General features: G+C 40.4%; 1 protein-coding gene across 1 annotated transcript in view; it reads right to left on the bottom strand.

Moving 5' to 3' along the window:
- The window catches only part of LOC128660067 (uncharacterized), a 279,471-nt gene that overhangs the window by 33,630 nt on the left and 222,088 nt on the right, over positions 1-23,753 (bottom strand). The window contains exons 27-37 of the mRNA XM_053713672.1: positions 23,498-23,650; positions 20,285-20,395; positions 19,658-19,813; positions 19,483-19,566; positions 18,900-19,052; positions 17,771-17,842; positions 17,510-17,665; positions 17,129-17,194; positions 14,842-14,988; positions 13,872-13,997; positions 7,515-7,643 (exon numbers count right to left, since the gene is read on the bottom strand). Of these exons, the coding sequence (XP_053569647.1) occupies positions 7,515-7,643; positions 13,872-13,997; positions 14,842-14,988; positions 17,129-17,194; positions 17,510-17,665; positions 17,771-17,842; positions 18,900-19,052; positions 19,483-19,566; positions 19,658-19,813; positions 20,285-20,395; positions 23,498-23,650 (1,353 nt within the window). The remainder of the gene's footprint in view (positions 1-7,514; positions 7,644-13,871; positions 13,998-14,841; positions 14,989-17,128; positions 17,195-17,509; positions 17,666-17,770; positions 17,843-18,899; positions 19,053-19,482; positions 19,567-19,657; positions 19,814-20,284; positions 20,396-23,497; positions 23,651-23,753) is intronic.

The following is a 23,753-nucleotide window of genomic DNA, read 5'->3' as shown; positions in this document are numbered from 1 at the left end:
AAAGTTCAAACCCCCCAGGGAATAGTGGTTTGCAAGAGCCAACATAGATACCTGGAGGTACTACCCGTGACTCCAAAATAGATTTGCATAAATGGCAAAGACGCAAAATTCTTAGAATTGTTTAAGGTGCTTATCAGATGTGATACTTTATGGACTGGATAACGGGCCATACCATGTCAGTTCAAGAACAATCGTCTAAAGGTCCATCCATTATTTGCTGCATTTGATTGAAGGTGACTTTATAGAGTCACTGTGCCTGAACGGTAGAGTGATCTACATAAGGTTCCCTAGCAGAGAGAGGTGAAGGCAGGGCATAGGATTCTGCAGACATTGCATGCACCTTCACCTGAGGAAACCTTTAGTTTCTAGTGTTTACTGAGATAGAGTACTTTGATTCTCAATCATCCCCAGTAAGGGCACCATTAAGTGCTTTGCAGAGCATTATAGATACACGTATCTCACAGTACAGAGTGTGCCAAGTATACCTAATATAGGCTCAGGGTAAGAATATCATGAGATTCAGTGGGGCACAGGGTAGTACCAGGAGTCTGGCACAGCAGCCATGTGGTTAAATGATCAAAGGAACAGTAAACTAACTCCTTGTAATTAGCACATTTCTGTTATGTTGCTAACAGATAACATGAGCGCCAAGTCTAAATGTTTTTAAAACAATTTAACATTATTTTTAATAACCAAACTCCGCCCACCATTTGCCTTATTAGGAGGAGCCAATCTGGACTTGAGTCTGCAGACAACAAGGCTAACCACTGTTGTAAAATAACATAATTTATGTAAGAACTTACCTGATAAATTCATTTCTTTCATATTAGCAAGAGTCCATGAGCTAGTGACGTATGGGATATACATTCCTACCAGGAGGGACAAAGTTTCCCAAACCTCAAAATGCCTATAAATACACCCTTCACCACACCCACAAATCAGTTTAACGCATAGCCAAGAAGTGGGGTGATAAGAAAAAGTGCGAAAGCATAAAAAATAAGGAATTGGAATAATTGTGCTTTATACAAAAAAATCATAACCACCACAAAAAAGGGTGGGCCTCATGGACTCTTGCTAATATGAAAGAAATGAATTTATCAGGTAAGTTCTTACATAAATTATGTTTCCTTTCATGTAATTAGCAAGAGTCCATGAGCTAGTGACGTATGGGATAATGACTACCCAAGATGTGGATCTTCCACGCAAGAGTCACTAGAGAGGGAGGGATAAAATAAAGACAGCCAATTCCGCTGAAAATAATCCACACCCAAAACAAAGTTTAAATCTTATAATGAAAAAAACTGAAATTATAAGCAGAAGATTCAAACTGAAACAGCTGCCTGAAGTACTTTTCTACCAAAAACTGCTTCAGAAGAAGAAAACACATCAAAATGGTAGAATTTAGTAAAAGTATGCAAAGAAGACCAAGTTGCTGCTTTGCAAATCTGATCAACCGAAGCTTCATTCCTAAACGCCCAGGAAGTAGAAACTGACCTAGTAGAATGAGCTGTAATCCTTTGAGGCGGATCTTTACCCGACTCAACATAAGCATGATGAATCAAAGACTTTAACCAAGACGCCAAAGAAATGGCAGAAGCCTTCTGACCTTTCCTAGAACCGGAAAAGATAACAAATAGACTAGAAGTCTTTCGGAAATTTTTAGTAGCTTCAACATAATATTTCAAAGCTCTAACTACATCCAAAGAATGCAACGATTTTTCCTTAGAATTCTTAGGATTAGGACACAATGAAGGAACCACAATTTCTCTACTAATGTTGTTAGAATTCACAACCTTAGGTAAAAATTTAAAAGAAGTTCGCAACACCGCCTTATCCTGATGAAAAATCAGAAAAGGAGACTCACAAGAAAGAGCAGATAATTCAGAAACTCTTCTAGCAGAAGAGATGGCCAAAAGAAACAAAACTTTCCAAGAAAGTAATTTAATGTCCAGCGAATGCATAGGTTCAAACGGAGGAGCTTGAAGAGCCCCCAGAACCAAATTCAAACTCCAAGGAAGAGAAATTGACTTAATAACAGGTTTTATACGAACCAAAGCCTGTACAAAACAATGTGAATATCAGGAAGACTAGCAATCTTTCTGTGGAAAAGAACAGAAAGAGCAGAGATTTGTCCTTTCAAGGAACTTGCAGACAAACCTTTATCCAAACCATCCTGAAGAAACTGTAAAATTCTAGGAATTCTAAAAGAATGCCAAGAAAAATGATGAGAAGAACACCAAGAAATGTAAATCTTCCAGACTCGATAATATATCTTCCTAGATACAGATTTACGAGCCTGTAACATAGTATTAATTACTGAGTCAGAGAAACCTCTATGACTGAGAATCAAGCGTTCAATCTCCATACCTTCAAATTTAAGGATTTGAGATCCTGATGGAAAAAAGGACCTTGCGATAAAAGGTCTGGTCTTAATGGAAGAGTCCACGGTTGGCAAGTGGCCATCCGGACAAGATCCGCATACCAAAACCTGTGAGGCCATGCTGGAGCCACCAGCAGAACAAACGAGCACTCCTTTAGAATCTTGGAAATCACTCTTGGAAGGAGAACTAGAGGTGGAAAGATATAGGCAGGATGATACTTCCAAGGAAGTGACAATGCATCCACTGCCTCCGCCTGAGGATCCCTGGATCTGGACAGATACCTGGGAAGTTTCTTGTTTAGATGGGAAGCCATCAGATCTATTTCTGGAAGTCCCCACATTTGAACAATCTGAAGAAATACCTCAGGGTGAAGAGACCATTCGCCCGGATGTAACGTTTGGCGACTGAGATAATCCGCTTCCCAATTGTCTATACCTGGGATATGAACCGCAGAAATTAGACAGGAGTTGGATTCCGCCCAAACCAGTATTCGAGATACTTCTTTCATAGCCAGAGGACTGCGAGTCCCTCCTTGATGATTGACATATGCCACGGTTGTGACATTGTCCGTCTGAAAACAAATGAACGACTCTCTCTTTAGAAGAGGCCATGACTGAAGAGCTCTGAAAATTGCACGGAGTTCCAAAATGTTGATTGGTAATCTCACCTCCTGAGATTCCCAAACCCCTTGCGCTGTCAGAGACCCCCAAACAGCTCCCCAACCTGTCAGACTTGCATCTGTTGAAATCACAGTCCAGGTTGGAAGAACAAAAGAAGCCCCCTGAACTAAACGATGGTGGTCTGTCCACCACGTGAGAGAGTGTCGTACAATCGGTTTTAAAGATATTAATTGAGATATCTTTGTATAATCCCTGCACCACTGGTTCAGCATACAAAGCTGAAGAGGTCGCATGTGAAAACGAGCAAAGGGGATCGCGTCCGATGCAGCAGTCATAAGACCTAGAATTTCCATGCATAAGGCTACCGAAGGGAATGATTGAGACTGAAGGTTTCGACAAGCTGAAACCAATTTTAGACGTCTCTTGTCTGTCAAGAGACAGAGTCATGGACACTGAATCTATCTGGAAACCTAAAAAGGTTACCCTTGTCTGAGGAATCAATGAACTTTTTGGTAAATTGATCCTCCAACCATGTTTTTGAAGAAACAACACAAGTCGATTCGTATGAGATTCTGCTAAATGTGAAGACTGAGCAAGTACCAAGATATCGTCCAAATAAGGAAATACCACAATACCCTGTTCTCTGATTACAGACAGAAGGGCACCGAGAACCTTTGTAAAAATCCTTGGAGCTGTTGCTAAGCCAAACGGCAGAGCCACAAACTGGTAATGCTTGTCTTCTGAGAGAATCTTAGAAACTGATAGTGATCTGGATGAATCGGAATATGCAGATATGCATCCTGTAAATCTATTGTGGACATATAATGCCCTTGCTGAACAAAAGGCAGAATAGTCCTTATAGTTACCATTTTGAATGTTGGTATCCTTACATAATGATTCAAAATTTTTAAATCCAGAACTGGTCTGAAGGAATTCTCCTTCTTTGGTACAATAAAGAGATTTGAGTAAAACCCCAGCCCCTGTTCCAGAACTGGAACTGGCACAATTACTCCAGCTAACTCTAGATCTGAAACACATTTCAGAAATGCTTGAGCCTTCACTGGATTTACTGGGACACGGGAAAGAAAAAATCTTCTTGCAGGAGGCCTTATCTTGAAGCCTATTCTGTACCCTTGTGAAACAATGTTCTGAATCCAAAGATTGTGAATCGAATTGATCCAAATTTCTTTGAAAAAACGTAATCTGCCCCCTACCAGCTGGGCTGGAATGAGGGCCGCACCTTCATGTTGACTTGGGAGCTGACTATGGCTTTCTAAAGGGTTTGGATTTATTCCAGACTGGAGATGGTTTCCAAACTGATACCGCTCTTGTAGGGGAAGGATCAGGCTTTTGTTCCTTATTGTAACGAAAGGAACGAAAACGATTAGAAGACCTAAATTTACCTTTAGATTTTTTATCCTGTGGTAAAAAAGTTCCTTTCCCCCCAGTAACAGTTGAAATAATGGAATCCAACTGTGAACCAAATAATTTATTACCCTGGAAAGAAAGGGAAAGCAAAGTTGACTTGGAAGACATATCAGCATTCCAAGTTTTAAGCCATAAAGCTCTTCTAGCTAAAATAGCTAGAGACATATACCTGACATCAACCCTAATGATATCAAAGATGGCATCACAAATAAAATTATTAGCATGTTGAAGAAGATTAACAATGCTATGAGAATCATGATCTGTCACTTGCTGCGCTAAAGCTTCCAACCAAAAAGTTGAAGCTGCAGCAACATCCGCTAAAGATATAGCAGGTCTAAGAAGATTACCTGAACATAAGTAAGCTTTTCTTAGAAAGGATTAAATTTTTCTATCTAAAGGATCCTTAAAGGAAGTACTATCTGCCGTAGGAATAGTAGTACGTTTAGCAAGAGTAGAGATAGCCCCATCAACTTTAGGGATTTTGTCCCAAAACTCTAATCTGTCAGATGGCACAGGATATAATTGCTTAAAACGTTTAGAAGGAGTAAATGAATTATCCAAATTATTCCATTCCCTGGAAATTACTTCAGAAATAGCATCAGGGACAGGAAAAACTTCTGGAATAACTACAGGAGATTTAAAAACCTTATTTAAACGTTTAGATTTAGTATCAAGAGGACCAGAATCCTCTATTTCTAATGCAATTAAGATTTCTTTAAGTAAAGAACGAATAAATTCCATTTTAAATAAATATGAAGATTTATCAGCATCAATCTCTGAAACAGAATCCTCTGAACCAGAGGAATCATTATCAGAATCAGAATGATGATGTTCATTTAAAAATTCATCTGAAAAATTAGATGTTTTAAAAGACTTTTTACGTTTACTAGAAGGAGGAATAACAGACATAGTCTTCTTAATGGATTTAGAAACAAAATCTCTTATGTTAACAGGAACAGGAGTATTAGATGTTGATGGAACATCAACAGGTAATGTAACATTACTAAAGGAAATATTATCTGCATTAACAAGTTTGTCATGACATACATTACAAACAACAGCTGGAGGAACAGATACCATAAGTTTACAGCAAATGCACTTAGCTTTGGTAGATCCAGCATCAGGCAGCGATTTTCCAGAAGTATCTTCTGATTCAGGGTCAATTTGAGACATCTTGCAATATGTAATAGAAAAAACAACATATAAAGCAAAATCGATCAAATTCCTTAAATGACAGTTTCAGGAATGGGAAAAAATGCCAGTGAACAAACTTCTAGCAACCAGAAGCAATAAACAATGAGACTTAAATAATGTGGAGACAATAATGACGCCCATATTTTTTGGAGCCAAAAAAGACGCCCACATTATTTGGCGCCTAAATGCTTTTAGCGCCAAAAATGACGCCACATCCGGTAACGCCAACATTTTTGGAGCAAAAACGTCAAAAATGACGCAATTTCCGGCGACAAGTATGACGCCGGAAATAATTAGAAAATTTTTTTTGCGCCAAAAAAGTCTGCGCCAAGAATGACGCAATAAAATGAAGCATTTTCAGCCCCCGCGAGCCTAACAGCCCACAGGGAAAAAAGTAAAATTTTAAGGTAAGAAAAAATTGAATTATTAATATGCATTATCCCAAATATGAAACCGACTGTCTGAAAATAAGGAACGTTGAACATCCTGAATCAAGGCAAATAAATGTTTAAACACATATATTTAGAACTTTATATAAAAGTGCCCAACCATAGCTTAGAGTGTCACAGAAAATAAGACTTACTTACCCCAGGACACTCATCTACATGTAGTAGAAAGCCAAACCAGTACTGAAACGAGAATCAGTAGAGGTAATGGTATATAAGAGTATATCGTCGATCTGAAAAGGGAGGTAAGAGATGAATCTCTACGACCGATAACAGAGAACCTATGAAATAGACCCCGTAGAAGGAGATCATTGAATTCAAAATAGGCAATACTCTCTTCACATCCCTCTGACATTCACTGCACGCTGAGAGGAAAACCGGGCTCCAACCTGCTGCGGAGCGCATATCAACGTAGAATCTAGCACAAACTTACTTCACCACCTCCACAGGAGGCAAAGTTTGTAAAACTGATTTGTGGGTGTGGTGAGGGGTGTATTTATAGGCATTTTGAGGTTTGGGAAACTTTGCCCCTCCTGGTAGGAATGTATATCCCATACGTCACTAGCTCATGGACTCTTGCTAATTACATGAAAGAAATATTGTTTAGCAGTTGATATCAGTTAAAGTTAATGAATGTAAGATATGTAGCAGGGCTATCCTTGAGAAGTCTGCAGGTGCATTCATAGTTCTGAAAAGGGTCAAATTATTTAATTAAAGTTTATAGCAAAGTCGTTTCATTATGCAACACTAAACATTTTATATAAAAATCTCATGGTACTTTCTGTCCCTTTAACCACAACTAACTGCATGACACTAAGGGAGCAAAACATTCCCAATATGATGGCAATCTGGGAAAATAATGGAGATTCGCCTAATTTTTTCTTACTTCTTTTGTCTTTAATATAGATCAAGTACACAAATGTGTCCCTCTATGGCTAACTATATAGAGCTAGGAGCAGTTATGGACAGACAGGAAATGACTTTTTATATCAAAATGGAAACCCCAAAGCAATAGATAAGTGGACATTACTTGCCCTGCTCTAGCTCATTAGCTTTCATCCTTGCTCAGAAATTCTGTTTCAGGAAACTCAATCACAAAATCATGTTTACATAGGTTACAGCTTGTAGTACAAATTATATGCTACAGATAAACGCTACTAAATAATGAGGACGGATTCAACATATATCATTTGTTCCCCTTTTAAAGAGGAACCTTGAGTCCTCTACATCACTAGGCCATACTATGCTATGCATCCTGAACCAAGAGTTCTCACTAGTGTAACCCCACAGACTCATAAACTACCCCAGTGAGCAGCAAAGTCTAACAGTGCCTAGAGGAAGCCTAAGCAATGTTCACCTCCACAGTAAATGATTTAATACTCTGAAGAGTAAGTGTGAATAGCACGGTCTATTTTGCTAGGCCTGTCAAGTGGCTAAGGTGCTACCTGGTCTGCTGATGTTCCTCTCCTGCACAGGAGGATCCAGACGTTTATTCTTGTCTCTACTGCTTGACCTTGCAGGCTCATTGGAGGAATTGCGCCACTTCTCAACGCTAGGTTGGTTCCATGTGCCACCTGTGAAGGGGAGAGGCATAACCACTAATCAGTGGGTCTTGTACAGGTCTGAGAAATCAAAACCAGTGTTTGTGGAGCTTCAATAAATGGGAACTATGTGTGACCTCCCACATACTGTTAATGTAAATGGCTGAAACTTGAAAAGGAATCTAATTTCCATTAAATCGTTAATTATTAAATTAGTTAAGGAAGCCTCTGTTTCCTATAACCGTGGAATGCCAAAGAAATTACAAACAGGTAGAGATGTGTTTTGGCACTAAAAACAGAATTTATGTTTACCTGATAAATTACTTTCTCCAACGGTGTGTCCGGTCCACGGCGTCATCCTTACTTGTGGGATATTCTCTTCCCCAACAGGAAATGGCAAAGAGCCCAGCAAAGCTGGTCACATGATCCCTCCTAGGCTCCGCCTACCCCAGTCATTCGACCGACGTTAAGGAGGAATATTTGCATAGGAGAAACCATATGATACCGTGGTGACTGTAGTTAAAGAAAATAAATTATCAGACCTGATTAAAAAACAAGGGCGGGCCGTGGACCGGACACACCGTTGGAGAAAGTAATTTATCAGGTAAACATAAATTCTGTTTTCTCCAACATTGGTGTGTCCGGTCCACGGCGTCATCCTTACTTGTGGGAACCAATACCAAAGCTTTAGGACACGGATGAAGGGAGGGAGCAAATCAGGTCACCTAAATGGAAGGCACCACGGCTTGCAAAACCTTTCTCCCAAAAAATAGCCTCAGAAGAAGCAAAAGTATCAAACTTGTAAAATTTTGTAAAAGTGTGCAGTGAAGACCAAGTCGCTGCCCTACATATCTGATCAACAGAAGCCTCGTTCTTGAAGGCCCATGTGGAAGCCACAGCCCTAGTGGAATGAGCTGTGATTCTTTCAGGAGGCTGCCGTCCGGCAGTCTCGTAAGCCAATCTGATGATGCTTTTAATCCAAAAAGAGAGAGAGGTAGAAGTTGCTTTTTGACCTCTCCTGTTACCAGAATAAACAACAAACAAGGAAGATGTTTGTCTAAAATCCTTTGTAGCATCTAAATAGAATTTTAGAGCGCGAACAACATCCAAATTGTGCAACAAACGTTCCTTCTTCGAAACTGGTTTCGGACACAAAGAAGGCACGACTATCTCCTGGTTAATGTTTTTGTTAGAAACAACTTTTGGAAGAAAACCAGGTTTAGTACGTAAAACCACCTTATCTGCATGGAACACCAGATAAGGAGGAGAACACTGCAGAGCAGATCATTCTGAAACTCTTCTAGCGGAAGAAATTGCAGCCAAAAACAAAACTTTCCAAGATAATAACTTAATATCAACGGAATGTAAGGGTTCAAACGGAACCCCCTGAAGAACTCAAAGAACTAAGTTGAGACTCCAAGGAGGAGTCAAAGGTTTGTAAACAGGCTTGATTCTAACCAGAGCCTGAACAAAGGCTTGAACATCTGGCACAGCTGCCAGCTCTTTGTGAAGTAACACAGACAAGGCAGAAATCTGTCCCTTCAAGGAACTTGCAGATAATCCTTTCTCCAATCCTTCTTGAAGAAAGGATAGAATCCTAGGAAACTTTACCTTGTCCCAAGGGAATCCTTTAGATTCACACCAACAGATATATTTTTTCCATATTTTGTGGTAAATTTTTCTAGTTACAGGCTTTCTGGCCTGAACAAGAGTATCAATAACAGAATCTGAGAACCCTCGCTTTGATAAGATCAAGCGTTCAATCTCCAAGCAGTCAGCTGGAGTAGGACCAGATTCGGATGTTCGAACGGACCTCGAACAAGAAGGTCTCGTCTCAAAGGTAGCTTCCATGGTGAAGCCGATGACATATTCACCAGATCTGCCTACCGAGTCCTGCGTGGTTACGCAGGAGCTATCAAGATCACCTATGCCCTCTCCTGATTGATCCTGGCTACCAGCCTGGGGATGAGAGGAAACGGCGGGAATACATAAGCTAGGTTGAAGGTCCAAGGTGCTACTAGTGCATCTACTAGAGTCGCCTTGGGATCCCTGGATCTGGACCCGTAGCAAGGAACCTTGAAGTTCTGACGAGAGGCCATCAGATCCATGTCTGGAATGCCCCACAGTTGAGTGATTTGGGCAAAGATTTCCGGATGGAGTTCCCACACCCCCGGATGCAATGTCTGACGAATCAGAAAATCCGCTTCCCAAGTTTCCACTCCTGGGATGTGGATTGCAGACAGGTGGCAGGAGTGAGTCTCCGCCCATTGAATGATTTTGGTCACTTCTTCCATCGCCAGGGAACTCCTTGTTCCCCCCTGATGGTTGATGTACGCAACAGTCGTCATGTTGTCTGATTGAAACCGTATGAACTTGGCCCTCGCTAGCTGAGGCCAAGCCTTGAGAGCATTGAATATCGCTCTCAGTTCCAGAATATTTATCGGTAGAAGAGATTCTTCCCGAGACCAAAGACCCTGAGCTTTCAGGGATCCCCAGACCGCGCCCCAGCCCATCAGACTGGCGTCGGTCGTGACAATGACCCACTCTGGTCTGCGGGAGGTCACCCCTTGCGACAGGTTGTCCAGGGACAGCCACCAACGGAGTGAGTCTCTGGTCCTCTGATTTACTTGTATCTTCGGAGACAAGTCTGTATAGTCCCCATTCCACTGACTGAGCATACACAATTGAAAAGGTCTTAGATGAATGCGCGCAAAAGGAACTATGTCCATTGCCGCTACCATCAAACCTATCACTTCCATGCACTGTGCTATGGAAGGAAGAGGAACGGAAGGAAGTATCCGACAAGAGTTTAGAAGTTTTGTTTTTCTGGTCTCTGTCAGAAAAATCCTCATTTCTAAGGAGTCTATTATTGTTCCCAAGAAGGGAACTCTTGTCGACGGAGATAGAGAACTCTTTTCCACGTTCACTTACCATCCGTGAGATCTGAGAAAGGCCAGGACTATGTCCGTGTGAGCCTTTGCTTGAGGAAGGGACGACGCTTGAATCAGAATGTCGTCCAAGTAAGGTACTACAGCAATGCCCCTTGGTCTTAGCACCGCCAGAAGGGACCCTAGTACCTTTGTGAAAATCCTTGGAACAGTGGCTAATCCGAAAGGAAGCGCCACGAACTGGTAATGCTTGTCCAGGAATGCGAACCTTAGGAACCGATGATGTTCCTTGCGGACAGGAATATGTAGATACGCATCCTTTAAATCCACCGTGGTCAAGAATTGACCTTCCTGGATGGAAGGATTGTTCGAATGGTTTCCATTTTGGACGATGGAACCTTGAGAAACTTGTTTAGGATCTTGAGATCTAAGATTGGTCTGAACGTTCCCTCTTTTTTGGGAACTACGAACAGATTGGAGTAGAACCCCATCCCTCGTTCTTTTAATGGAACAGGATGAATCACTTCCAGAAGATAACCTTGGAAGACTATTTCTAGCGCCCAAGGATCCAGAACATCTCTTGCCCAAGCCTGAGTGAAGAGAGAGAGTCTGCCCCCCACCAAAACCAGTCCCGGATCGGGGGCCCGCATCTCATGCTGTCTTGGGAGCAGTGGCAGGTTCCTTGGCCTGCTTTCCTTTGTTCCAGCCTTGCCTTGGTCTCCAGGCTGGATTGGCTTGAGAAGTATTACCCTCCTGCTTAGAGGACGTAGCACTTGGGGCTGGTCCGCTTCTGCGAAAGGGACGAAAATTAGGTTTATTTTTGGCCTTGAAAGACCTATTCTGAGGAAGGGCGTGGCCCTTGCCCCCAGTGATATCAGAGATAAACTCTTTCAAGTCAGGGCCAAACAGTGTTTTCCCCTTGAAAGGAATGTCAAACAATTTGTTCTTGGAAGACGCATCCGCTGACCAAGATTTTAACCAAAGCGCTCTGCGCGCCACAATAGCAAACCCAGAATTTTTCGCCGCTAATCTAGCCAATTGCAAGGTGGCGTCTAGGGTGAAAGAATTAGCCAATTTAAGAGCACGAATTCTGTCCATAATCTCCTCATAAGAAGAAGAATTACTAATAATCGCCTTTTCTAGCTCATCGCACCAGAAACACGCGGCTGTAGTGACAGGGACAATGCATGCAATTGGTTGTAGAAGGTAACCTTGCTGAACAAACATCTTTTTTAGCAAACCTTCTAATTTTTTATCCATAGGATCTTGGAAAGCACAACTATCTTCTATGGGTATAGTGGTGCGCTTGTTTAGAGTAGAAACCGCCCCCTCGACCTTGGGGACTGTCTGCCATAAGTCCTTTCTAGGGTCGACTATAGGAAACAATTTTTTAAATATGGGGGGAGGTACGAAAGGTACACCGGGCCTGTCCCATTCTTTATTAACAATGTACGCCACCCGCTTGAGTATAGGAAAAGCTTCGGGGGGCCCCGGGGCCTCTAGGAACTTGTCCATTTTACATAGTGTTTCTGGAATGACCAGATAATCACAATCATCCAAATTGGATAACACCTCCTTAAGCAGAGCGCGGAGATGTTCCAACTTAAATTTAAAAGTAATCACATCAGGTTCAGCTTGTTGAGAAATTTTTCCTGAATCTGAAATTTCTCCCTCAGACAAAACCTCCCTGGCCCCCTCAGACTGGTGTAGGGGCCCTTCAGAAACAATATCATCAGCGGCCTCATGCTCTTCAGTATTTTCTAAAACAGAGCAGTCGCGCTTTCGCTGATAAGTGGGCATATTGGCTAAAATGTTTTTGATAGAATTATCCATTACAGCCGTTAATTGTTGCATAGTAAGGAGTATTGGCGCGCTAGATGTACTAGGGGCCTCCTGTATGGGCAAAACTGGTGTAGACGAAGGAGGGGATGATGCAGTACCATGCTTACTCCCCTCACTTGAGGAATCATCTTGGGCATCATTTTTACTAAATTTATAATGACATAAATCACATCTATTTAAATGAAAAGGAACCTTGGCTTCCCCACAGTCAGAACACAATCTATCTGGTAGTTCAGACATGTTAAACAGGCATAAACTTGATAACAAAGCACAAAAAACGTTTTAAAATAAAACCGTTACTGTCACTTTAAATTTTAAACTGAACACACTTTATTACTGCAATTGCGAAAAAGTATGAAGGAATTGTTCAAAATTCACCAAAATTTCACCACAGTGTCTTAAAGCCTTAAAAGTATTGCACACCAAATTTGGAAGCTTTAACCCTTAAAATAACGGAACCGGAGCCGTTTTTATATTTAACCCCTTTACAGTCCCTGGAATCTGCTTTGCTGAGACCCAACCAAGCCCAAAGGGGAATACGATACCAAATAATGCCTTCAGAAAGACTTTTCTATGTATCAGAGCTCCACACACATGCAGCTGCATGTCATGCTGTTCTCAAAAACAAGTGCGCCATACCGGCGCGAAAATGAGGCTCTGACTATGATTAGGGAAAGCCCCAATAGAATAAAGTGTCTAAAACAGTGCCTGCCGATATTATTTTACAAAAAATACCCAGATTAAATGATTCCTCAAGGCTAAATATGTGTAAATATGATCGATTTAGCCCAGAAATGTCTACAGTCTTAATAAGCCCTTGTGAAGCCCTTATTTACTGTGTGAATAAAAATGGCTTACCGGATCCCATAGGGAAAATGACAGCTTCCAGCATTACATCGTCTTGTTAGAATGTGTCATACCTCAAGCAGCAAAAGACTGCTCACTGTTCCCCCAACTGAAGTTAATTCCTCTCAACAGTCCTGTGTGGAACAGCCATGGATTTTAGTAACGGTTGCTAAAATCATTTTCCTCATACAAACAGAAATCTTCATCTCTTTTCTGTTTCAGAGTAAATAGTACATACCAGCACTATTTTAAAATAACAAACTCTTGATTGAATAATAAAAACTACAGTTAAACACTAAAAAACTCTAAGCCATCTCCGTGGAGATGTTGCCTGTACAACGGCAAAGAGAATGACTGGGGTAGGCGGAGCCTAGGAGGGATCATGTGACCAGCTTTGCTGGGCTCTTTGCCATTTCCTGTTGGGGAAGAGAATATCCCACAAGTAAGGATGACGCCGTGGACCGGACACACCTATGTTGGAGAAAAGGCTACCAATCAAATGTAATATCATCTATAATAGCAAATTTTCCCCAACACCTCCAGCTCCAACAAACGTTTTATTAGAATCACCAAGCTTTCCTTCCACAAGACTTCTGCACACCCCAAACCCCAGTGGAAATGCAAAGTAACAAGAGAGGTTATTGTAGCAACCCTGGCGGTACCCGATATACTAAGCATGACCTACCAGAACGGCGCAATTTCTTTCCTTCAGCATCTGCATTCAAATCTTTGCCTTTAGTCACTGGTTCCTCATCTTCAGTAAGATCGATACACTGGCTACTTGATGATGAGTTCCTGGGGACATTTGGGGCTGAGCGAAGGGAGCAAACGTTACATAGGACTTATGAGATATATATATATATATATATATACGCCTATTGCAAGTAAAACAAAGTAAAAATATTGGGAACACATTAACGTATTCCCCCATAGAAGTTAATGGAGCAAAAAAAGTGGGGGGAAAAAACACAACACCCTGCTTAAACGTAAACCAGATCACATATTCACAAGTGTGCTAACCCGACATGAAAATATGAATATTTCACATTCCAGTGTTCTTCACATATCAGAATATGTTCTATTTATTCTTACATACACATTTCTACATATATCAGATTGTATTTTGATGCAATATATATCTATAAAACTAAATATATATTTTTTAATAGACAGCCCATTTTGCTATATTTCATACCATCATTTCACCGCCAAATTAAATATTAAAATAAATTGTTAAATTTTTTCACAAACTTTGGGTTTCTCACTGATTGTTACGGGAGAGGCCCCACCCCATTTTCTGTAGTACAGTGTCCCATCCCTCCACCTCCCTTCAAATTTTCTGTAGCGTAAGGTAACTCCCTCCCCCCTTCGCTGATGGGCTGACCACCCCCTCATGCTTTCTCCCACACTTCCCGCCGGCACCAACGGATATCGTTACAGACAGTGACACAGACCATGTAACTTTCTGTAATGATCTGGCAATGATCAACGCTCCCTTCCCATATGAAAAATATCCCTTCTGCCTCTGGTTGCAGCTGCCAGAGCAGAAACCTTGGACCACATCATGAGACAGAAACAGGGTACACAGGGCAAAGTACCCTGTGACGCAGCAGCTATGTCCATATGGCTTAAGGGGTTAATGAATGAGTCTGTACCTTGGTTATGTCGGTGTTTATCCTGCCTGCTCGGAACGGTAGTGGCAGCTTTATCACACACTTGCTCTTCCTCTTTGGTTAGATCAATGCATGTGCTGTGAGAGGCCAGTTTCTTAGCCAGTCTGTGTGACCCACAATCTGGTATCACTGGAAAAGAAAATAACTGGTTAGGTTCTGACCCGGTCTCAGCAAGGACTGGTTAGATCACACACCCACTATAGTGACAGAAAATATTCATTTGATTTAGATTTTTACTTGATTTGCATTTTGTTAATTGCTAAAAAATAAACTATTTACATTTCTATTTTTTAAAAGCATTCTTACTTCGCAACATTCTTATCACACATGCCTGAAACTTTTGCACAGTATAATATATAAATATACACACACACACATATATATATATATATATATATATATATATATATATATATATATTGTAAACCTTCCAGAGTGGATAAGCACAGTCTTACATAATCAGCTGCCAGGGTGCACTTCCACATAAACACACATAACCCATCCGGTAAATGAAGGCACTCACTGGTCTTGTATAATAAAACTTCATGTTAATTACATCCGTATAAACAAACGACATAACGTTTTGGTGTATTCCTCACACCTTCCTCAAATGTCAAAGATAGTACTTCACTGTGAACCTAAAAGCAATAATCCCCATGTACCCGTACCTATCTTATATAGCAAATGCTCGTAGACCTCAATACGACGTCCCGCTATAATGACGTCCTCACACGCCGACCCCAGCGTGCAGTGTCAGAGAGAGTTGGCGTGTATCGGGTTGTCACGGCAACAGATAAACAAAGTGCCGTGACCGACCCGATTGGATCATTCCTATAAAGTTAAACACGGTAAGGCAGGGTAACCAACTCAATTTAAACAATACTTGGTAATCTATTGATCATGGGATACATATCCCTATATACACTGAGTGGTGTTGCAAATCACAGGAACAATCACCAATACGCCCCGAATGAGGTACATGTACAAGTATTGTCCTAAAGCAACACCATCCTTATGAACCCAAAAAATGCCTGCCCGTGGTTAACAATAATTAAAATAAAACATAATCAAGAGAAAAAAAACAAAAAAATGTCATCATGTCACAGATGTTATGACGATCCATTAGTGACAGATTCCCACATTATCCAGCTATATGCTTCATAGTCCCCTGAAGTATTGGTACAAACCCGTGAGGTACCACCTAGAATGAACATTCATGTGGATCCACACTTCAGGGGGCTATGAAGCATATAGGTGGATAATGTGGGAATCTGTTACTAATGGATCGTCATAACTGTGAGACATGACATTTTTTGTTTTAGGTTTTTTCTCTTTATTATGTTTTATTTTAATTATTGTTAAACACGGGTAGGCATTTTTTGGGTTCATAAGGATGGTGTTGCTTTAGGACAATACTTGTACATGTACCTCATTTGGAGCGTATTGGTGATTGTTCCTGTGATTTGCAACACCACTCAGTGTATATAGAAATATGTATCCCATGATCAATAGATTACCAAGTATTGTTTAAATTGAGTTGGTTACCCTGCCTTACCGTGTTTAACTTTTTAGGAATGATCCGATCGGGTCGGTCACGGCACTTTGTTTATCTGTTGCCATGACAACCCGATACACACCCACTCTGTCTGACGCTGCACGCCAGGGTCGGTGTGTGATGATGTCATTAGAGCGGGACGTCGTATTGAGATCTACGAGCATTTGCTATATAAGATAGGTACGGGTACATGGGGATTATTGCTATTAGGTTCACAGTGATGGACTATCTTTGACATTTGACAAAGGTGTGAGGAAGTTTTATTATACAAGACCAGTGAGTGCCTTCATTTACCGGATGGGACATATATTTATATAAAAAGATTGTCCAAAGAGAGCACTCGCCGTGTTTAAACAAAGTAATTTAAGTAGAGTTAACGTTTTCGGGGTACAACCCCCATCCTCAGACTCCTGTGAAGAAAAACAAACAGTAAACACGGCGAGTGCTCTCTTTGGACAATCTTTTCTGAGAGCACCCCGGCATTACCAAGGTCATAGTGAGTGCTGGTATCTCACCATTGTATATATATATATATATATATATATATATATATATATATATATATATATATATATATATATATATAGTATATATATATATATATATATATATATATATATATACATACACACACACACACACACTGTATATAAATACACACACACCTTATGACAGCTGTAACCTATATATAAAAATATAAAGAAAATGACTCACCAGTCACTGCCTTGGCTGGAGGTGCTGGTTTCTCTGTTATTGGCCTTGGTGACACCAACTGGACATCTAGGAAATAAATTGATGGGTCAGAGAGCAATAGGTGCAATACAAGTGGCTCTTAGACTACAGTATAATTTTATCCATATCCACACAACTAAAGCTTTGCAAGATGATTAATATTTGGAGGATAAGGTGAAAAAGCAGGAAAAATAAAAAATACGCAATAATATCTCACATTTAACAAAAACATTTTGATTTGTATAATTTGATATTAGCTGTGTCACTTTATATTGTATCAGAACCCCAGACCATGTGATACCTTATCTGACTCACACAAGACATGCAAAAAACAGGAGCTAAAAGCCCCCAACAAACACTGACCCTCATCACTGCGCTCACATATCCTCTTTGCGACGGGCTCCTGACCACCGTCACTGGAAAGGTTGCTAACTATAGTGAGGGGACTCAGTGACCCAATATTAGGGACTCCATTGACGACCTGCTGTAACCCGGTGATTGCTGAATATGACGAGTCCACTGTAAGAGACAATAACCTTTATCTGATATCAGCTTAAACACACAGTAGCTAAAGGTTATCAGTAACATCGGTAACAGACATCGGCAGGGGAACAGGTAACGCACCTCTATCTGCCGCCCAGTCCTCTTGTGTTAGAAATGACGCCCTCGATCGAGGCAGATCCTCAGCTGGATAATCTGCATAAGAGAAAAATATCTTATCATTATTAGTTATTTTGTCTCACATACGGGACAGGCAGAAAGTTCTAACAAGATCGGCTGCATATGATCCATAGACATGACAGGAGCTCTCCACCACTACCAGATTCTTCACCATTTCATTTTGTAGAAGTCAATAAGATAAAAAAAAAGAAGCTATTCGGTGGCTTTTAAGGCTAGTGAGAGGACGATTGCATGATTTAGCATATCTATAAGGATGATACTCTAGTTTATACCATAAACCATACTTACTATCTCTCTGTACAATCAAATTCACTTTATAGGCTGTAAGCTATTGTGTCATTGTGAACCAATACCACTAGGATTACAGCTGTGAGAAAGAAGAGACTAAATGATTGTTCTGTGAAGTAAACAGTAAAAATGGCTCTGCAGATCATGGTAAAGGAATGTTGCTAAGATGAGGTGATAGCCCCAGACACAGAACTTTTTTCACTTTCGGTGAATTTTTTTTTAGTGATTTTTTTTCTGGAGGCTATTTTAAAATTCTATTTAAATTAGGCAGTTACACTAAAGCAACCGCTCAATTGTAATGTGTTAATTAATTTGAGAATAAAACAATTTTTAAAATTGTATAATATATTGCAGCAGCTGAACATTGAATTGCAAATGAGTTTTTAAAATGTCTCTCTTTGCTCTTGGTCTAACATCACATAATTATAAGGTAAAAATGTAGCAATAACTTTTCACACCTGGAAAGGCTAAAGGGGTGGGGCTGAATAGCCAGCCATTAATCAATGCATTGCCGCTTTATATAGTGCTGCTCCGTATTTGACTGTCCTCTTCAAACAACACTTTGCTCTGGCTGCTCTGAGTTAAGGAAAACTTACACAGTGCAGTCAGAGCACAGCGCTGTTTGAAGAGAACACCCTGACGTGGAGCAGCACTGCAAAGCAAAAAAAGCATCAACAGTTCCTGTATGTGTCCCGTTCTCTTTGCAGACATGCTGCATTTTCAGCAGTAACATCTCAGATCACAGCATATTCTGCCTTGGGGGTGATGGTGAATGTTTTGTCACCTGGTATCTGATGGTCACTTTTCCTCTTGCTGGAGATCTCTGTAGCTCCCTCACTGGCTGTGGTGCTGACAGCAGAGAATGGACTTATGCAGCCAATCTCAGAAAATCCATTCACTACTTTCTGGAGGCCGCTGATGGCAGAGTAGGAGGAGTCTGTTTGAAATAAAACACACCCACATTTAAACAATACACTGCCAAACCAGCCTGACCAGTGAATGTATAAGACAACAAAAGAGTGACAAGGAACAGAAGCTTGTAACTGATGAAGAATATTCAGGAGAACCATTTAAGTGCATTAAATTAACTCTGAGGAAGAAGCACTGTATACAAACTGCATATGGTATCTCAGTATATTTACAGGACAAGGGATCAAATTATCTAGAGGTTTTCAGAAAACCAAGACTTCCCTTTTATCCCAATTATAAAGTACAAGGCAATGCTTCTTCATGTGGAGGTTGTCAGCTACAGAAACAAAATGATAATTCCTATATAATATATAAATATAAATAATAACGGAAAGTAAAGTCTCTCCCCACACATGGTGGAAAACAAGGAGTAAAGCCAGTTTGGCATAAGCTGTTACCGCTGTCCGAGGGCCAGTTCCCGTCTTCACAGAGAAACGAGCCCCTCAGTGCCGGAGAGCTGTCCTTTACATGTGGTGAGTCTCCTACGAAGAAAGAGCAGACTGTGGTCCAGATTTGGTCTAAATGGTTTTAGAACCAATAATAAAGAGCTGATCCATAGTGGGCACGACTTACTGATCTCCTCCTGCTCCACCCTCCTTCTTGCAGGGCTTTGCTGAACACTGGAGTATTGTTGGGTTCGGATGGCAGATAAAGGGCTTACACATTCCTGCTCTGAAAAGCCATGGACCACCTTCTGCAGACCACAAAGTGCTGCGTACGATGCTTCCGCTATAGAACAGAGGAACCAAGATGTACGAGTAGAATTAGTCACCTCATAGTACAGGGCCAAACTACTGTGCAACCTTTATGTACAATAAGCATCTACTTATTAAAACCCCATCAGCTGTTTTAATGAGGTTTATTCATAATGTGATGAAAATAAGCCTTTTATTGAAGCTTTGCTAAACTCTGTTTAGAAGACAAGTAAACCATTTACAGCTGCATCCAGGACACGTACAAATTCTCTATACATTATTGTTATGTCTGTGTTAGGTTTTACTGGTCCTATCATTAAATCAATTTTTATTAAATGATGCAATTTATTTTTGCTTTGAATTACGTTACATTTAAAAATATGAGAGAATGTTATAATATTGCAAAGTATCACACTGCCCCAACCCAGCTACTTCATAATGGCCCCCAGCTGGCAACATTATCCGTGGAGAACACTGGTATAAATGTCAGGTATTGGGATCTCACCATTCTCAGCAGAACAGCTTCGCCCGTCCTTCGCAGGTGCAGTTTTTGCTCCACTTCTTAAACGGCTACTCAGGCGATAAGGGCAAGAGGAAGGTGCTTGAGAAGACGCCCCTGTTACATGGTATAAAGTGTGATCAGAGACGGCGGCTATAACGTACAGTTAGACCCTAACCTTTATTCAGAAAAAAGCTCAGATAGCTCAGTAGTGGTGCTAAGTGCATGTTTATAATAAAGCGTAATTATGATCTATTTAATTGTAGGTTTTCTTTGCACATAACTGTCAGTCCATAAATACCAATAAGCCAAACACATCATTACAATAGAGTCTGGTTTAGTGACTTTGGTGATGCTACTTGTGAAAATATCTGATGATGATCTGTTCATACCTCTGCATGTAGAGCTGTCTGGTATTTAGGGGTTGGACTGTGGTTAAAGGGACATAATACTCATATGCTAAATCACTTGAAACTGATGCAGTATAACTGTAAAAAGCTGACAGGAAAATATCACCTGAGCATCTCTATGTAAAAAAGGAAGATATTTTACCTCACAATCTCCTCAGCTCAGCAGAGTAAGTTCTGTGTAAAAAGTTATACTCAGCTGCAGGTAAAAAAAAAAAAATGAAGAAATGAACAGCAGCCAATCAGCATCAACAGTGCTGAGGTCATGAACTCTTTTACTGTGATCTCATGAGATTTCATAGTAAACTTCCTTAAACTTAAAGGGAAATGAGATGAGTGTTCATGAAGCTCACTCCCTTAGCTGTCCAGGGACAGACATACTGATTTGCTGCTTAGAAGTCCTTTACAATGGGATGTGGCTACTGAGGAACTTTTGAGGTAAAATATCTTTCTTTTTTTCCCAACTTCTTTTTATTAAGAATACAGAAAAGGAAGAACAAACAAACAATCATCAAACAATACAATACAGTACAGTAAATCATATCAATAACATATCAGTTGTAGAGTTGTTGATAAAAAGTTAATAATCTTACATTATGGATTCTTTTCTTCATATTTTTAAACCGTAAACAATAATGATTGCAGCATCTCATTTCTCCGCATCTCCGCCACTTTCGTAGGATTGTATATATGTAAGATTTGTTATGGATTCCAGTCTAGGGCATTCTATATAAGTTCCTAAGCGTGTTAAATATGAAGGGCCTATTTGATTTTCTTATGTTCAGTATATTTTATCTAGGTTCAACTATTCGGCATCCTGGGGGTGGATTGTCTTAGATATTGATCCCATGTAGCCTGTGATTCTATGAACGGGTCTCTATTTTCTGATTTGTACGTGCTGTATTCTTCTAATTCGAGTAAGTTAGTAACCTTAGATTTCCACATTTTCAAAGAAGGGGCCTCTTTAGACTTCCAGTTTTTTGCAATTAAAAATCTTGCACTATTAAAGGGACCTATAACACCTTCAAAAAATAATTTAAACTAACTTATACTGATAAATAATAACACACTACGCATGAATCTCTATTCTTGAGGGTCAGTTTACCACAAACAGTTCAATTAGAGTGTCTTCAATCAAACTGCTGATCCAGCACTTGGTAAAACTATGTATGCCGCCATATTGCCACACAGGCACAGCAGTCATGTGATGAACATGGCATATACTTTTATTAATCAAGTCAGAGGATTATCAGAACACTCACTCACTGTGGAGCTGTGCGAGTGCTACATTAGCTGTATACATTATTATATTTATCTTATGTGCCTCATAAAAAAACATTCAGTTTGTGAAGGCATTATAATAAAAGCACTGCCACTTTTTTTTGCATTATAAATACATCTGCACTATTGTCTGCAGCACAGCTCCAGGAATGCACAGTCACACCTCCGTGAACGGTTGTAAATTATCTTACAATACTACAGAGGGGAAGAAGGTGAGGGGGCATGTTCGTTGGAAGATAGCTCTGAAGTGAATAACTAATGTATGCACTGTTAGTTTTTCAGCTACTAGTTACAACGGAACAAGCCTCCTCCCCCTCCAGGAATGCATATCTCCGTGAACAGTTTGATTTCTCATAGCAAACTACGAGAGGGAGAGAGGGAGGGGGAGGAGGCACGTTCCGTTGTAACTAGCAGCTGAAAAACTAACAGTGCATACATTAGTTATTCACTTCAGAGCTATCTTCCAACGAACATGCCCCCTCACCTTCTTCCCCTCTGTAGTATTGTAAGATAATTTACAACCGTTCACGGAGGTGTGACTGTGCATTCCTGGAGCTGGGCTGCAGACAATAGTGCAGATGTATTTATAATGCAAAAAAATGGCAGTACTTTTATTTTAATGCCTTCACAAACTGAATGTTTTTTTATGAGGCACATAAGATAAATATAATAATATATACAGCTAATGTAGCACTCACACAGCTCCACAGTGAGCGAGTGTTCTGATAATTCCCCTCTAAACTGGATAAATAAGAATATGTGCATCACATGACTGCTGTACCTGTGAGTAAAACGTGCGTTACAACATGGCTGCAAACATAGCAGCATTGAGAGCAGTACCAGCATTCTATTTGACAACATTATTTTGAACAATACTGGGTGTAAACTGCCCAGAGTGCAAACACATCCTTGATTACTAGATATGAATTATATTTATGTTTGACAGCAGAAGTTAGTTTGGAGAATTTGCAGCAGGTGTTTAGTGTCCCTTTAATCATGATTTTAAAAATGGGTTTATAGTTTTTATTGGGGAGTTTAATATCTTTCTTTTTTTACATAGAGATGTTCAAGTGATATTTTCTAGTCAGCTTTTTACAGCTATGCTGCATCTTTTTCAAGTGTTTCAACATTTGGGTATCATGGCCCTTTAAGGACAGAACGAATACTAATATACATCAATAAAACTCTGCCATAAGCACAAGAGAGCTAAAACAGACTGCACCCTGGGATGGCAGTGGCCACCGTCCCCGTCCCATAGAACAAGTTATTACAGTTATTTTCATTCACCTCAATCTCATATAATAAACTGTTGCTTGTTCTGCTGTGAGTCTCACAGTCTGATTACAATCACCAACCCAACGGAAGGGATATAATCTGTCCTGGAGATGCTAAACTGTACATTTCTGTACATATATAGCTGCAAAGCCGGGAAGCAAGGTGTAATGCAGAACTGTAGTGTGATAATGATCTTTAGTTAAAATAAATAAAATCACACAATATCCCATTCATGGTAAACTCCTCCCAATCTCACCGACACTGTGCTCCTTAATCATTCTGTTCCCCTCCTGAGTGACGCTGGTTACAGGAGCAGCAGAGGCCACAGTCATGGGACTGGCAGATCCCACTTCAGACACATCACTCACCACCTTCTGCAGCCCACCAATGGCAGAATACAAGGGGTCTGCTACAGAGGAGAACAGGTGTAAGCTTGATGCGATCAGTAGCCATCTGCTCAAGTAGTCACAGTATCCCACAACTCATACAAAACACGTCAGAAAATATAAAAC

Source organism: Bombina bombina, chromosome 5 (genome assembly GCF_027579735.1).
Source record: "Bombina bombina isolate aBomBom1 chromosome 5, aBomBom1.pri, whole genome shotgun sequence".
In the NCBI taxonomy this organism is placed as follows: domain Eukaryota; kingdom Metazoa; phylum Chordata; class Amphibia; order Anura; family Bombinatoridae; genus Bombina; species Bombina bombina.
This window is presented reverse-complemented; position numbering and strand designations above follow the sequence as displayed.